Here is a 16,061-nt window from a genome sequence, read left to right on the forward strand (position 1 = left end):
GCCACTCGCCCTCCTGCTGGCCCTGCCCCTTTTGCTCTTTGCAAAGAGCAAAAGCGGGCAGCGGGCAGCGGGAGCGCAAGTCGTGCCCCGGGATTGGCGCTCGCTCTCTCTTTGCCGCGCCAGTGCCACCCCTAAACTTTTGGCGCCCTCGACAGCTGCCTAGGTTGCCTATATGGACGGGCCGGCCCTGGGTGGCATCTTGCCTAGATCAGAGACGATCTAGTTATAACATCTGGGGGCATCCTGAATCCAGAATAAGCTTGGGCTTATTTGCCCAAGCGATATGCTTCCAAGTTAGCACCAATAATTATATACCTTTATTATTTTCATATGCTCTATCAACAAGTGAGGAGAGCCCCATTCCCTCCATAATGCATGATGGACAACATGTCAGAAGAGAGGTCCTCCACTATCTGTGGACATGTTTCATGTCTGTCAGAACCCTATTTCCAATGTCTGTGAAGAGCCCTAACAGATAGCAAGTTTCTACCTCTTTCTAGCCCCAATCATTCATACTCCCAGGTTTTTGATACACTATTGCTCTGGCACCAAGCTTCCTTTAAACTCCACTATTTCCATTGCTCTCAGAAGCAGCACAATATGATAAGGACTATTGGCAATACAGTGTCCCATCCAGTTTTACATCCAAAAAAGGTGATTGACTATGATATTGTCGTGTTGGACCTCATTGTTGTGCCACACTGCCTCAGTGCCCCATCTAGTTACGCTGGAACCTGCGGGAGGATAGAAACCAGGATAACAATGGTATTGAGTCCAATCTCAACTTCTCAACTCATATTCATACCGGACTGTTCTTGGATCCCAACCATGATGGTTGCATATAGTCCTGGTTAATGACAGACATGTTACTTCATTATTCATCATTACATCTTACAATGAGCCTGCAAATGTGCAGCAATCTCATAGAATGAAATGTAACAAGTTTAAGACATGGTGAAATACACATACACTGTTTTCTGCCAAGTCTCAACATTGCTAGAGTTCAGTGAATTTCCACATAGTAAACTGATGGAAAAGATTGTGATTAATGTTAGCTTTGGACAAAACCCAAGCAGAAATTGTGTGTTTCTTCCAAAGTTGCTCTGTGAAACCAAAACATTGCAAGCTAGGAAGTTTTGCTCTACAAAAGTCAATGTTGTGTTTAATGCATTCCTAGTTATAGTTCTAGCAGTCACTTCTTGGCTTGACCTGTGCACAGTCTGAATTATTTGAATCCTAATTTCCAAATGTTATGTTCACAACACCTTTTTGGTGTTATTTTGTATCAATTACACACCAAAAGTGAGGGGAAGCACTTGATTATTGAAATTAATATACATCTTAATACTATAAGTCTATATGTGCAGCACTGTTTCTGTGTTTCCCTTGCAAGAATCTCTTGTCTGACTTCAACAGCTGGCATATGTAAGTAGGAAGAAATAATCAGTTGCTAGAAAGGAAGTAGAGAGTTCCCTAGGAAGCATTTTACCTCTGTTGTTGTTTGTTGTTTATTACTTGAACAGATCAAGCCGGAAATACCCCTGAAGGCCAAGATGATTAAATTGAGGCTGTTGTACTTTGGCCACACCATGAGAAGGCATGGCTCATTGGAGAAGACAATAATGCTGGGAAAGATTGAGGGCAGAAGGAGAGGTAGACTGTACACCAGATGGTTAGACTCAGTTCGGGAAGATACAGGCATGAATCTGCAGGAAATGACCAGATCATTGGAGGACAGGGTGTCTTGGAGATGTCTCATCCACAGGGTGGCATGAGTCAAAGTCAACTTGAGGACAGCTAACAACAACAATAACAAGTATTCAGGGAGACATATAAATACAGATAAAATACAGATAAAAAGCCAATGAAACCTGCATGTATGAGATCAATATTAAAAGCAACATAATCCTTTAAAAATCATCAGAAACTAAAATATAAGAAGTGTTATCCACTAAAAGTTCTAAAACGTTGCACTGAATAAAAATGCTTCTATAATGTGAACTGGAGAGCAAAGAATATATAATATACATCAAGGGGGAAGGAAATCAACAGGAAATATTGCTGATGTTGTTGTTAATTGCCCTTGAGTTGATTTCAAACCATGGCACCCCTGCTGATGAAACATCTCCAAGACCTGCTGTCCTCCACTGGTCTGCCCAACTTCTGCAAACTCATATTCATGATCTCTTTAACTGAGTCCATCCATCTCATATGCAGCCTTCTTTCTACTTCCCTCTACCTTTCCTGGAATTATTGTTTTTTCCAGTGATTCATGCCTTCTCATCATGTTCCCAAAGTACAACAACCTGAGTTTTGTCAATTTGGCCTCCAGGGAGATTTCCAGCTTGATCTGCTCCGGGACCAATTTGTTTCTCTTTTTGGCTGTCCATGGAATCCTTAGCACTCTTCTCTAGCACCACATCTCAAATTAGTTGATTTTCCTCCTATCCTCCTTCTTAACTGTCCAGCTTTCACATCCGCATATGGCAATAGGGAATACAATTGCTTGTACAATCCTAACCTTTGTGCTCAGTTGTTTATTCTTGCATTTTAGGATCTTCTCTAGTTCTTTCATAGCTGCCCTTCCCATTCTTAATCTTCTTCTGATTTCCTGGCTGTAGTCTCTGTTTCTATCAATGTTTGATCCCAAGTATGAGAATTCTTTTACTATTTCTATTTCTTCATTGTCTAATTTAAATTTGTGTAGGTTCTCTATCGTCATTATTTTTGTTTTCTTTATATTCAGCAATAGTGCCTTTGCACTTTCTTCTTTGATTTTTCTTAGTAGTTGTTCCAGGGCTTTGAGAATTTCTGCTAGTGTTATGGTGTCATCTGAGTATCTTAGATGGTTGATATTCCTTCCTCCTATTTTCACTCCTCTTTCTTCTGTGTCTAAGCCTGCTTTTCTTACAATATGTTCTGCATATAAATTGAACAAGTAGGGTGATAAGATGCAGTCTTGTCTGACCCCTTTGCCAATTGGGAAGCATTCTGTTTCTCCATGTTCTGTTCTGACATCAGCCTCTTGTTTTAAGTACAGATTCCTCATCAAGACTATCAGATGTGTTGGCACTTCCATGTCTTTAAGGATGTCCCTTAGTCTTTCATGATCTATGCAGTCAAAGTCTTTGCTGTAGTCTATAAAACACATGCTGATTTTCTTTTGAAATTTCCTGGTATGCTCCATTAGCCATTGTATGTTTGCAATGTGGTCTCTTGTGCCTCTTCCTTTCCTGAACCCTGTTTGGACCTCTCTCCATGTATGGCTGGAGTCTATGTTGTAGAATTTTGAGCATAATTTTGCTTGCATGGGATATTAGTGCTAACGTCCTATAGTTGCTGCAGTCTTTGGTGTATCCTGTTTTGTAGATGGGGATGTATGTTTATCATTTCCAGTCTGTTGGCCATCGTTTCCCCCCCCCCCCCATGTCTGTTGACATATGTTAGTTAGCACTAGAGTTGAATCTGTCAATGAAGATTTTCACACTTGCCTGCATCGCTGGTAAATCACCCTCCTCAAGTTGCTAAAACAGAAAATGAGCCTCTCTGTCTGAATGCTGGGAGTGCTCATTAATCATCATGGAAACAGAGCTCTCTGTAGCTTTCTTCAATCATTTCAAGGAAAGCAGGGAAGCAGGGAGATTCTTCTCAACGCACACTTTGCGTTCAGGGGGGGAATCTCCCTGCTTCCCTGCTTTCCTTGCAACGATTGAAGAACGCTACAGAGAGCTCCGTTTCCATGACGATTAATGAGCACTCCCAGCATTCAGACAGAGAGGCTCATTTTCCCTTTTAGCAACTTTTGGAGGGCGATTTACTAGCAATGTAGGCAAGTGTGAAAATGTTCAATGGGGATTGCTGCAGTTCAATTGGAATATCATCTGTTCCTGGTGACTTGCGTTTTGACATTTCTTTTATTGCAGCTTCCACATTGTTTTTTATAATTTGGGATTCATCTTCATATGGCTCTAAATTCCATAGGTCCTTAATTTTGTCATCTCTTTTATATAGCTCTTCTGTGTATTGCATCCAATGTCTTTTTATTCTTTCCTGGTCTTGATTTGTGTTATTTTTATTGTCATAGAGCGTCCCAGTCCTTGGTTTGAACTTTCCTTTGATTTCCCTAATCTTTTGGAATAGGTCTCTCATTCTTCCCTTTTTGTTGTTGTCTTCTATTTCTTTGCACTTGTCATTGTAATAGTTTTCTTTATTTTACAACTAGCCATTGTACTGTTGCATTCATGGTTCTTAGCTTGTTCTTGTTTTTGTTTTGCTTGTCTTCTTTCCTTTATTGCTTGTAACGTTTTATCTGTCATCCATGGTTTCTTCTCTTTCTTTTTGCGTACTGAACGTGTCTGTCTGCATTCCTCTTTTATGGTGTCTTTGGCTTCAGACCAAAGCTCTTCTGGTTCTCAGTCTATTATGTTTCGTAGCACAAATCTGTTCCATACACTGTCGATGAATTTGGTGGAGATATTGTTTAGATCATATTTTGAAATGATGACTGGTTTTGTTTTCTTCTTCAGTTTTACTCTTACTTTTGATATGAGTACTGCTGATAAGGAAATGTTATGTTGGCATTACTTCACTTTTGCTACCAAACTGATTCCTGTTGTCCATACTGGAAAACAGGAATCTTCTGAAAGCAATCCAACCATCCCTTCAGAATGCGATAACAAGAAGAGACAGTTGAAAATGGCCTGATACTAGAGCTTCCAAGAGGGAGAGGTGAGAAATGAAAGCGACCACTGCTTAGGTCTGGGCATACTTGGGCACATAGTACAGCAGCGTGCCGTTATCTCCCATCACGGAGGTAGGAAATTTTGTGCTCCACTTTCATCTTATGTGAAAACAAACAAGATATGAGATAAAAACATATGCCATCTTATTTTGATTTCATATCCTCCAACTGTCCTGATTTAGAGTGACTGTCATAATTAATCCTCTTCTGTCCCATTTTTTTCATCTGCTTTTAAAATGTCCTAGTTTAATAATAATAATAATAATAATAATAATAATAATAATAATATACTTTATTTTTATACTGCTCTTCCGGAACGATCAAAGCGGTTCACAGAAATCTAAAAAACATACATGTCAGTATATCTATACAATTATCTTCCCTCCTCCCATTTTTCTTCTTTACTCTCAGTTTAATTCAGTTCCTACAAACATTTTGAGTTTAGTTCAAAATGAAAACATAGTCTGCACTCAGCAGGATGGAGAGGAGAGGCATTGGGAATTTTACTCTTCCCAGTCAGATCAGGCAAAAACATATTGCAGTAGCCTCTCCTAGCTTGTGTATTTTCCTCATTAATACTTTTTGCCACTCTGATATTGATTTAACACACATGCTTTAGACTGCATCTGAAATGTTGGAGAGTGTGTGATTTTTCACCATTGTTTATCTGTAGCCCACACAAATTGTTTCTTAACTATTGATCAATGTTTAAATCCCTGTTCTACCTCCACACAGCTTTTGAAATTCATGCATTTCTTTGTATTTAGTGACACTCTGATTAAATGATCACCATCTGATATCTCTAATTTCTAGTAATTTTTTATTAGCATCCCTAATTATTATTGCCATGGCTCCAGGAATCAAAATGATTTTGTCATCTTGCCAACACTACTCAAAGAAGTATCAAGTGCACCCTAAATTCTCTTTAAATGTTTAAAAAGAGTGGAAGGACTGAGACTCAGCTATTACCAATGAAGGAAATACATATATTTAGAGAGCCCAACAAAAATGTTTGGCTTCCTTACAACAAAAAAACTTTTTCCTCTCCTGAGCATTGTTTTAATCAGTTTATTTTGATCAACTCTTGGATGAAGCTAGCTGGTTTTCACTAGAAACATCAAATGAACTTGTGGCCTCTTACCACATAAGCATGTGTTCCTCCAGATCATATGAAATCTACTAAGAATTTGTGAGCTAGTCAGTTAAAAAAAAATCAACATGTTTGGCTTTAATTTGCTTAAATTTACTGCTTCGAACAAAGAACAAGCTTTCTAATGCAGACGAGTTCTCAGTCATTACAACTAGACAGAAATTTATTTAGACTGAAGCATTTATGAATAGAGAGCCAACATGGTATAGTGGTTTGAGTGTTCAACTTTGACTCAAGTACAGAGTTTGAATCCTGGCTCAGTCATGTAAAAACCCAATAGATGATTCTTGGCAAGTCATACACTTTCAGCCTCAGAGGATGGCAATGGCAAACCCCCTCTGAAGAAACATGCTAAGAAAACCCCATCTTAGGGCCGCCATAAGTTAAAAACAACTTGAAGACATACAACAACAACAACTAACAACAGCATAATATACAAATACAAATAACCACTATTATAACAGAGTTGTATACATGTATCTGTCCATCTATTTTTCCATCTTTCTGCCTACAGGCACATACACATTCTCATGTGGAGAATAAAAAGTATGAACTTGAGATGAGCCATGCAATAGCTGCAGAACCCAGTGCATGTCAACCCACCCATCAGTTGTTTAGTCATTGACCAAACCTTTCCTTCTGGCTTACAAATCAATTGCCTCATGTGTGAATGCCTAATGCTGTCCTCAGGGCCACTTTACTACCACCGCCAATTAATGCCTTGAGGGAGACACACACTCTCCTCTTCTTACCTCCATAGCTGACAAGCAGCTGATCAGCAACTGATATTGCACTTGGCTCTTCATCTCTTCAGCCACCACTTATTCCCACACAGTTGCTAATGGCAGCTTGAGGAGCTTGGCCCTTCAGATTTGAGGCACTGAACAAATGTTTTAGGGAATACATTCTGAATACAATTTTGCCAGTATCCTTGTTGTATTAGGCAGCGGTGCCCATAAGAGGGTGCAAGGGATGTGGAATGCACCAGATGAAATCCCAGAGGGGATTGTGACTTGATGAGGTGGTACACCCTAGGAGGGACTGCCTTTTGGGTTCTGTGTGGCCATCGCCATAACTCAGAAGGCCTCTGAGGTAGTGGCTACCTTCTGATTCCTATGCGGGAACCACCATGTGGGATTCAGAAGGCCTGGTGTGTGCGGCTGCCTTCCAAGTTGTGCATGGCAACCTCCACACAGTATTTGGAATGCCTCAGGGGATGCCTTCTGGGTCCTGCATAGCAACCACTCCATGGGACTCAGGAGGCCTTGCAAAGGGGGCTGCCTTATAAGAAAGTCAGTGTGCTTCCCATCTCCTTTGCCATGCCATTCTACTCATGAGAAGAATGGTGCCATGGCAGCGAGGTGGAAGCATGTCCTTTTGGCCCTGCTCCTCAGAGCCCAACCCCCTGCACTGGTGACACCCCAGGTGGGGTGCCACTGATATTAGGATGTTGACTAGCCAAAATTAAAATCATACAGAAAATCATCATTGGTGTGTATGATGATAAGCCCTATGTTTATTTCAGAAGATATCAGTCCCTAGATCACTAAATACTCCTAATTTACTGCCTCCAGTAATTCTTCACTGCAGAATTAATGCAGTTTGATACCACTTTAACTGTCACGGCTCCATCCTACGAAAATCTGGGATTTGAAGTTTGCTGTAGCACCAGAGCTTTCTGGCAGAGAAGGCTAATTGTCTCACAAAATTCCAAATCCAGAATTCCATAGCATTGAACCATGGCAGTTAAAGTGGTGTCAAACTGTAGTAAGTTTGCAGTGAAGATACAGTCCAAGACTTCTACCTTAGTCTCCTCTTTCCTTTTGTTTTTCCTCTAATTTTGTCAAAATAGCAAATTTATATTCTGTTTGCTCATTTATCTTTGTGGAAGCCTCATATAAATACTGATAGGAAAATAGCAGAAACACACACAATGCGTTAGATCCTGAGAAACATGATGACATTTTCCCTATATACCAGAGCTTTCCTGGCTACTTCCCCATTTACCCTCCTTCTGCTTCCACTTCCCCCATGCAATAAAATAAGAGATGTCTGAAACAATGTGGGATGGAGCCTGGAGTGTTGCAGTAAATCTGACAGAATTCAGATGTGGGAGGCATTTCCTTCCACAAGTGGAAAGGGTCTTCTACTGGCACAAGCCATTGAACAGATCAAAACCAGCACATTGGTATGTTCACTAGGTGTGTTAGTACAGTCAGTATGGTTGGTATAAGTTTACAGTCATCCCTCCATATTTGCGGATTTGATTATTCACGGATTTCATTAATATGTTCTCTCTAGGACTGTCTAGGTCCTCCAGTGCAACTCTGTGGTCAACTTTAACTAAAAGTTGCACTGAAAGACCATTTGTAGCTACTCCAGTGCCATTCTGTGCTCAGTGTATGTTGGACATTGACCACAGAGTTGCACTGTAGGACCTAGAGATTTCTTGAGAGGTGTCCTCTCAGGTAAAAACACTGTTTTTGTTATTTGCGGTTTTTCCATTTTCACGGGGGTCTTGTTCCCCTAACCCTAGCGAATATGGAGGGACAACTGTACTTTGAAAAAAGATTTAAATAATCCAAAATTAGTCATGCCTTAGACTAGGTGTAGGAATTGTGTATCCAATAGGTCCATGTGGCCCGATAAGACTCCCAGAGTTGTTGAACCCTTCCATTTTCCCTAAACCCTCCTTCTATACACACACATTGCATTTCATTTGCTATGGACTGGTCAGTTGTACTCCCAGAATCTTCCAAAGTATGTGATTGGCCATTTAAATGCTATTCCCTATCCCTGGTTTGTTTTATGTCCTAGATAGCCTTCTCTTTCCCTCCTCAAACTAGGGGCAACTTTCTGGTCAATTCTGGTTTGAAAAAAAGGAGACGTGGCCCACCAAGACCCCAGGGAGGTGAAATAGAACAGGTGCAGCCCCCAGACACTCAGAGGTTACTCACTCTTGCCCTAGACAGTAAAAAGATGTTGATTATTAAGGGTTTTCTCTTGTTGATTTTTATGAATTGTTGTACTAATATTTTCCAGATGCAGAGCCAAGATACTTGATTTCTGTGAGGCCAATGCCTGTTCCAAATTACAAGAAACCTTGTTCAGGTACTGTCACATTTTAAAACATTTGTCCATAAGCCATCCAAAACATGTTTCAGTAGAGATAACTGTTCTTGCATTTGAGCAAATGGTAACTAAATTTTCACAACAATTCAGCTAGTTCTGTGTATTTGTTGTGCCATAATCTCCTTTAAGCATTAGCACAGAGCCATGAAATTTTAAGATGGAGCATATGTTTCCTGGTTGAATAACTGGCTAGATCTCTTTATGTGTTTTGGGCCAGGCACAGGGTGAGGGGGATAAAACTAATCTGTCCTTTAAAGCAAGAAATGTAGCCAGTTAACTGGTATGATATATTGGGATATTTACAAACTTTCTAACTGGACAACAGGTGAAGTTCATAGCAGCATTTTGCTGTTTCTAATGAAGGAACTGAACAGTCATTTTGGCAAGGGAAATACCTTGCACAGACATGGAGAGAGACAGCACCAGAAAAGAAGACAGCATCAGAAAATCTAAGGTCAAGAAGCAAGGGTAGAGCTTCAAAAAGTGAATTTGTTGCACCAAAACTCTCAAAATCCAGTCCCACTTGACTGCATACCGAAGACATTCACTTGCAAAAAATTTCTAAAGGCTAAAACAAGCATTATTTTTTTCACCAGCCCCTAATGTATGTGTTTATTATATCAGTACAAGAGTCTTCAGAGGAACTGAAAGTCTATGGAAGTTATTTTATCTTGGAAGTATGAATAATTTGTATCAAAATGAGGATGAGAGTTGTTGGTAGGTTTATAGAATGTCTGTAGCATTTTAGATGTGTCCTAGCAATTTTAACAAAATAAATATATGAGTAGTAGAAAGTGATGTGAACTGTGCAATTTGGGTTTTGATTATTATTGTATGCTGCCATGTGCTTTGTCTGTACAGGCCAAATGGCCTGCTTCCACACCCACACCCGTTTTGGCATTAGCTTATTTGGGCAACACATGGCCCAAACCCTAGTTCAGGTGCTAGCAGTCCAGACAATATCCAGCACATCCCACACCAGAACCATAACAAGGTGAACACAGAGTTTTAAAAAAAACATTACTATTGCTCTGCATCTTCTGGAAAGACCTGGAGCCCTTCGTTCCTGTACTGCCAAGCCTGTCTGCAAGACAACGCATCTGCCACCATCACAGACTGCTCATTCTGACCTCAGAATGTGCCAAACAGCATGTGACTATCACTTGGCACCTTGTTCTGACCTCAGAACCAAGCAACCTATGGTGGTAGTGGATGTACCAGTCAGCCCAGCAGGTCACCCAGGCAGACAACCACTGCAGCATAGAAGCAAAGGGAGGCAGACCAGGACAGTTGTGTAGCTAGGTCCCTGGAATATCCTTGCAAGTGAAGGCAAGGCCTTAGACTTACAGCCAAACACCATTATGAATTCAGTTGTACACTCTGAGTTTTGTCGATATTGCCTTGAAGTGCAAGAGAAGTAATCCTTCAATTCTTATTTGTTTTATTCTTGGTCTTTAAGGCCCGGTATATACCATGCATTATGTCCGGGCTGGCTTCCCCCTGCAGGAAAAGCAGGTTCTTTTTCTGCCATGCCAATTACGTCCAAGTGCACCAATGGTGCACTCGTGACGTAACTGGAGTGACGTGACATGCGGATGCTATGTGTCCATTACGTCATAATGGCGCTGCCAGTATGTGCTAGGGTTAGGGACCGTGCAGTTGCTGCACGGTCCTGTAATCCTAGTACGGCGTTAGTACGGCGCTAAAGCACTGTCTGTACCATGCCTATATTAGGTAACCCACTTAGCCAAATGCAACCCACCAACCATGGTTATTGGCTGCTGGGTTCTTCATAACATCAATTTATGCATTCAAGCAGGAAGGACAAACAAAAAATGTGCTGATCTCTGGTGGACCCTGTTACATGGCTGATGGTTCATGCATTGAAGTGTATCTCCTAATAGTTAAAATGGTATAAATGTTTTTTCTGTGCCTTTTTTATCCAGGTAAAACACATACACCCAAACCCCTCCAGTTGGTAATAGGCACTTTAACTCCAACTTCTGTCTTCTTGTCCTGGGGAATCTTAGTCAACCCAAAACATGACTGGACCACAATGAATAACTGTGGAAATGACAGGTAATAGACTAAAAGATACATCTTGCAGAAAAATCATGGAATGTTTTTCTTGTTGGCTTGGATCTGACATTTTGGCTCCATAAATGGAAGACATGAGAATTCACAGGTTAGTTGGGCTTGCAGATACCATCCTTCTCTGAGTGCTATTCTTGTACTAAGACCATAAATTCATTCAAACAACTAGACTCCAAGCTTCCAACTTTCCTTCTCCGAACAGAAACTCCTTCCATCTATGGAGCAAAAGACTAGGCTCCATACCTTTATAATGAACAGATATGGGGGTAACATGCTGAATCCTAACAGCTGGACTAGGATCATCTCAAAACCACTGAGCTTTTATCATGTTCTTTTTTATGAGTTCCAATTTTTTCCTAGATATATTTGATACAAGGCAAGCACAGTTGTGATCTTTGAGTACTGTTTTCTCTACATTGCTTTCCTTCTTTGTTACCCTTATCATTCTTGAACTCATTTGCCCACAGTGCCAATTATTCCTAATGTCTATAGAGATCCACATGATTTTGGCAATCATGTCCATAAAGCTTCCTCTGACACAATGATGCCATAGATACTCATTTAAAAAAAAACTTGACAGAGAATGCTAGTGCCAAATGAATTAGTGTGATGGTCTACATTAAATATGCAAAATGCAAGCAAACCTTTCTCCTTTTTTCAATAGCAAATGAGTGTGTAGAAAACCACTCTGGATCAGGTTCAGCACACATAGGTGGAGCAGGCTTAAACCTTCCCACCATCTGTTTTCACATAAATTGCCTTGGCCCCTACATGGGAGATATAAAAAAAACTTCCCATTGGTGCCAATGAGTGCATTTCCCCCTTCTTTTAACTTAGGTGAGGGCAGGGCTGAGACAGAGAAATGGCTGAGGTTAAACTCACATTAACTGTGCCTGCAGTGGGTCCACTGTAGAGCTCAGAACTGCACACTCAGTAAGAAAGAAAGTATAGTTTCCCTACACAGATGCACCTAACATAGCATTGAGTTTAAAGCTGTGAGAATGAGGCTGAAATTTGTGAGATGAAGAAAGAAAAGAACAGTATTGAGGAGCACATCTAAACAAATAAATGATATTTGTCCAATTGTGAGAAATATGAATGTATGGCAAGATTTTTAATGCAATATGACCAGCTATGTTATTATATGCTAGTTTTGTACATCATTTTTGAGACAATATTTGACTTCATGTTCTGGGAATCATTCATGTAAGAGTCTGCTATGTTTCCAGTACCAAGAAATTCTCAAATATTTCATAATATTTGAATTTATCATGTTATCTTTGCCAAAACTGTGAACTTGGAAGCTCTTTGTTTGTTCATGTGTGTGTTGTTTCAGCATATTCCTTACAGATCTCATAATGCCATGGGGCTTGAACATATTTTGAAACTGATTAAAGGTGAAATAGGTGGGAATATTATCAGATAGATCCATAACTGGTGGAAAACCATGCACCAAGAGCTTTCATCGATGGCTGCACTTGAAACAGGAAGGAGTAGAGTGCCGCACAGTTCTCTCCTAGGGCCATTAGTCTTCAACATTTTTTCCTTCATGACAAAGATGACAGGATTGAGGGAATCCTTAATAAGTTTACACATGTTCCACAACTGGGAGAGATGGATAACACATTTGAAGATAGGAACAGAATTCTAAAGAACCCAGATAAACTAGAAAATTGGATAGATATCAATAAAATGAAATTCAATAGATGCAAATGCAAAATTCTACTTTTAGGCCACAAAATCATTGGATGGGAGATACATGGCTTAGCGGTAATACATGTGAAAAGGATTTGAGATTATTGTTGATCATAAACTGAGCCACCAGTATGATGTTGTGACAAAAGAAGGTGAATGCTACTTTAGTCTGCATTATAGCTTTCAAATTGAGGGAAATAATAATCCCACTATATTCTGCATTGATAGGTCTCATCTGGAGTACTGTCTTCAGTTCTCAGATATAAACAAGCTGGAGCAGTTTAGAGAAGGGCAACAAAGATGATAAGAAGTCTGGGGAACAAAATATTTGAGGGAAAGGCGATGGAACTGGGCTTGTCCAGCTTGAGGAAGAGAAGACTGAGGGGTGCCATGATTGTACTCTTTAAATATCTCAAGGGCTATCACAGAGAAGAGGAGGCAGCCCCAAAGGGTAGGACTAGGCCTAATACTTTAAAGTTACAGGTGTGTGGATTTTGATTAAGCATTCAAAGGAACATTATTATTATTATTATTATTATTATTATTATTTACTTATACCCCACTCTTCAGCCAAGGCTATCAGAGCAACAGTAAGAGCAGTTTGTCAATGAAACCAATTGCTTGGGAAGGTCATATGGTCTCCTTCTCTGGACATCTTCCGAAAAAGGCTGGAAAGTTACTTGCTGGGGATGCTTTAACTGGAGATCCTGCACTGAGCAGGAGGTTGAACTAGATGGCTCATGAGGTCCTTTCCAACTCTCTGATTCTATGGAGACTATCACATGGGAGGAAATCAGATAATCAAAAAGGCATTTTCCCAGGAAAATGGGGTGAGGTGAGTTGAGGTGAAGATTTTCAAACACATCGTGATCTGAGAGGACTTATCCTGGGAACTACCAGGAATGTTGTAGCAACAAACCATTCATGGGGAAATTCCCCGATGTCATCTAAAAATCTTCGCCATAATCATGTGACTTTCCTGGGAAAATGCCTTTTAATCCCCCGATTTTCCCCATGTGATAGGCTCCCAACTCTATGACTCTGTGAGAAAGATAAGCTCCCTGCTCTCATTTTGCTGGCTTGCAAAGACCGTTCTGTTCAAACAGTCATTTGGTGATTAATTGGTTGCAGGGAGTCATTTCTATGGAGTGCATGCATCATTTTAAAACATTTTTGTGATTTTTAAAAATGATTTTACATTTTTCAAAACTTAATGATATTTTAGTATGATGACTTGTTTAAGTGTGTTTTATGTTTTTGATTACCATATTTTTAGCTTTTGCCTGTTTTAGCATTATTGTAACCCACTTTGAGTCTCATGCAGGGAAAAAGATGGGAAATAAATAAATAAATAAATAAATAAACAAACCATTGTCTTTCATCAGGGTTTGTTGTTGTTAACTGCCCGCAAGTTGGACCTTGACTCATGGCGACCATGTGAATGAGACAATTCCAAGTCTTCCAGCGCTCTGCTTAAATTTTGCAGACTCATACCCATGACCTCCCTAAGTAAATCTAGCCATCTGGCATGTGGCCCTGCTCTCTTTCCTCTACCCTCAACCTTTTCCCACATTATTGTCTTTTCTAATGAGTCTTATCTTTTCATGATGTGGCCAAAGAGCAACAGCCTCAATTTGTTCATCTTGGCTTCTAGGGGTATCTCAAGCTTGATCTGTTCAAGTTCCAATTTGTTTGTCTTTTTTGCTGTCCTCAGTACTTTTCTCCAAAACCACATCTCAAATGAGTTGATTTTCTTTTTATCCACTTTTTTCACTGTCCAAGTTTCATATCCATACATAGTGATGGAGAATACCATGGCTTGCTTGATTCTAACTTTAGTACTCAGTTGTATATCTTTATTGTTTAGGATCTTCACTAGCTCTTTCATGGCTGCCCTTCCCATTCCTAATCTTCTTCTTATTTCTTGAATGCAGGTTCCATTCTGAACAAAGGTGGATCACATTTCCAAAATACTACATAATGCAAACAATGTATCTCATGAGATCACTTCACTAGCCCCAGTTCACACAGTTTTTAATCCTTTGGTCTCCCCCTTCCTCGTGTTGATGCTGATGTTCACTATAACATGAAAAAAAAAAACTATTCCTTCCTCCTCCACCATCTTTTCTCTCTAGTAGGATGTCAAGGAAAAGGGACTCCTATCCTAGTTGAAGCAACATGATAATATTACCTCCAACTTAATCCAGATATGTGTAATTTTTAAAGTACCCCGTCAATGTCAAATTTTCAAAAATTAAAAAAAATGTGAAACAAAGATCATCTACATTTCCTGAATGTGACAATTAATTGGGTATTACTAATGACTCTAGGGAACCATAGAATTTGGCTTTAATATAGTGGTAAGAGACAAATAATCATTTCAGCTACTTGAGATAGTCACTGTCCACTAATTTCAAATGGGCCACAAAATAAGAAAATGCAAATATATGCTCTTAGAGTTTCCTCAGGACTGATGCAATAAAGTTCAGCCTGCTTTTTTTTCCTGTCCAAGAAGCATAACATTACTTACTATGTTATATATAACCTTTAAGTGTGATTTTCGTGATTTGCACTCCCAATTGATTTTAGTGGGTTGCACACCCAGGTTAAAAAATGTAGGACTGCAGAGTTTCCCTTATATTACTAAAACCAAATGACTAAAACTTTATGTTGAGAACTCTTTATGTTTCTTTATTTAAAGTATACACTTTCTTTTTATTGACTAGATTTTATACAGTTCGCTACAGAGAAAAAGACAAGAACAAGAAGTGGGTTCTCCAGCTTTGCCCCACAACAGAAACAGTGGTGGACAATCTGAAACCTAATGCAGTTTATGAATTTGGAGTGAAAGACAATACAGATCATGGGATCTGGAGTAAGATTTTCAGTCACAAGGTGGCTATGCCTAGTAAGTAGTTTACAGTAATTTCCATCTTTCATTGGTTGAAGTGCTAAACTGATTATCATAAGACAGGTCTTTATATATTATGCACATATCTGGATTCTTTGTGCATAAAACAGAGACAGTCTCCTTTGTATATATAGAAAAGAGGATGTGTTGGGTCTCTTCCATAACCTGCATTATTTTATTTTTGTCTTTGTTTTTTTGTTCTCCATTCTGTACTTTAATCCATTTTTTGTCATGCCTGACTAACTTTGGACTTACTTTGAGGAAGGAATAGTTCTTACAATGTGGAGTGAAGGACAGTAATTTAGATGAATTTTACTTGTATACTGCATCCTCCTTTA

General features: G+C 39.6%; 1 protein-coding gene across 1 annotated transcript in view; it reads left to right on the plus strand.

Annotated features, from left to right (window-relative positions):
• ABI3BP (ABI family member 3 binding protein) overlaps positions 1 to 16,061 on the plus strand; it is a 167,025-nt gene that overhangs the window by 38,881 nt on the left and 112,083 nt on the right. The window contains exons 3-5 of the mRNA XM_089512385.1: positions 8,934 to 9,002; positions 10,970 to 11,102; positions 15,539 to 15,720. Coding sequence (XP_089368511.1) covers positions 8,934 to 9,002; positions 10,970 to 11,102; positions 15,539 to 15,720 — 384 coding nt within the window. The remainder of the gene's footprint in view (positions 1 to 8,933; positions 9,003 to 10,969; positions 11,103 to 15,538; positions 15,721 to 16,061) is intronic.

This window comes from Sceloporus occidentalis, unplaced genomic scaffold, assembly GCF_023333645.1.
Source record: "Sceloporus occidentalis isolate IW3139 unplaced genomic scaffold, rSceOcc1.0.p SCAF_2, whole genome shotgun sequence".
NCBI classification, from domain to species: domain Eukaryota; kingdom Metazoa; phylum Chordata; class Lepidosauria; order Squamata; family Phrynosomatidae; genus Sceloporus; species Sceloporus occidentalis.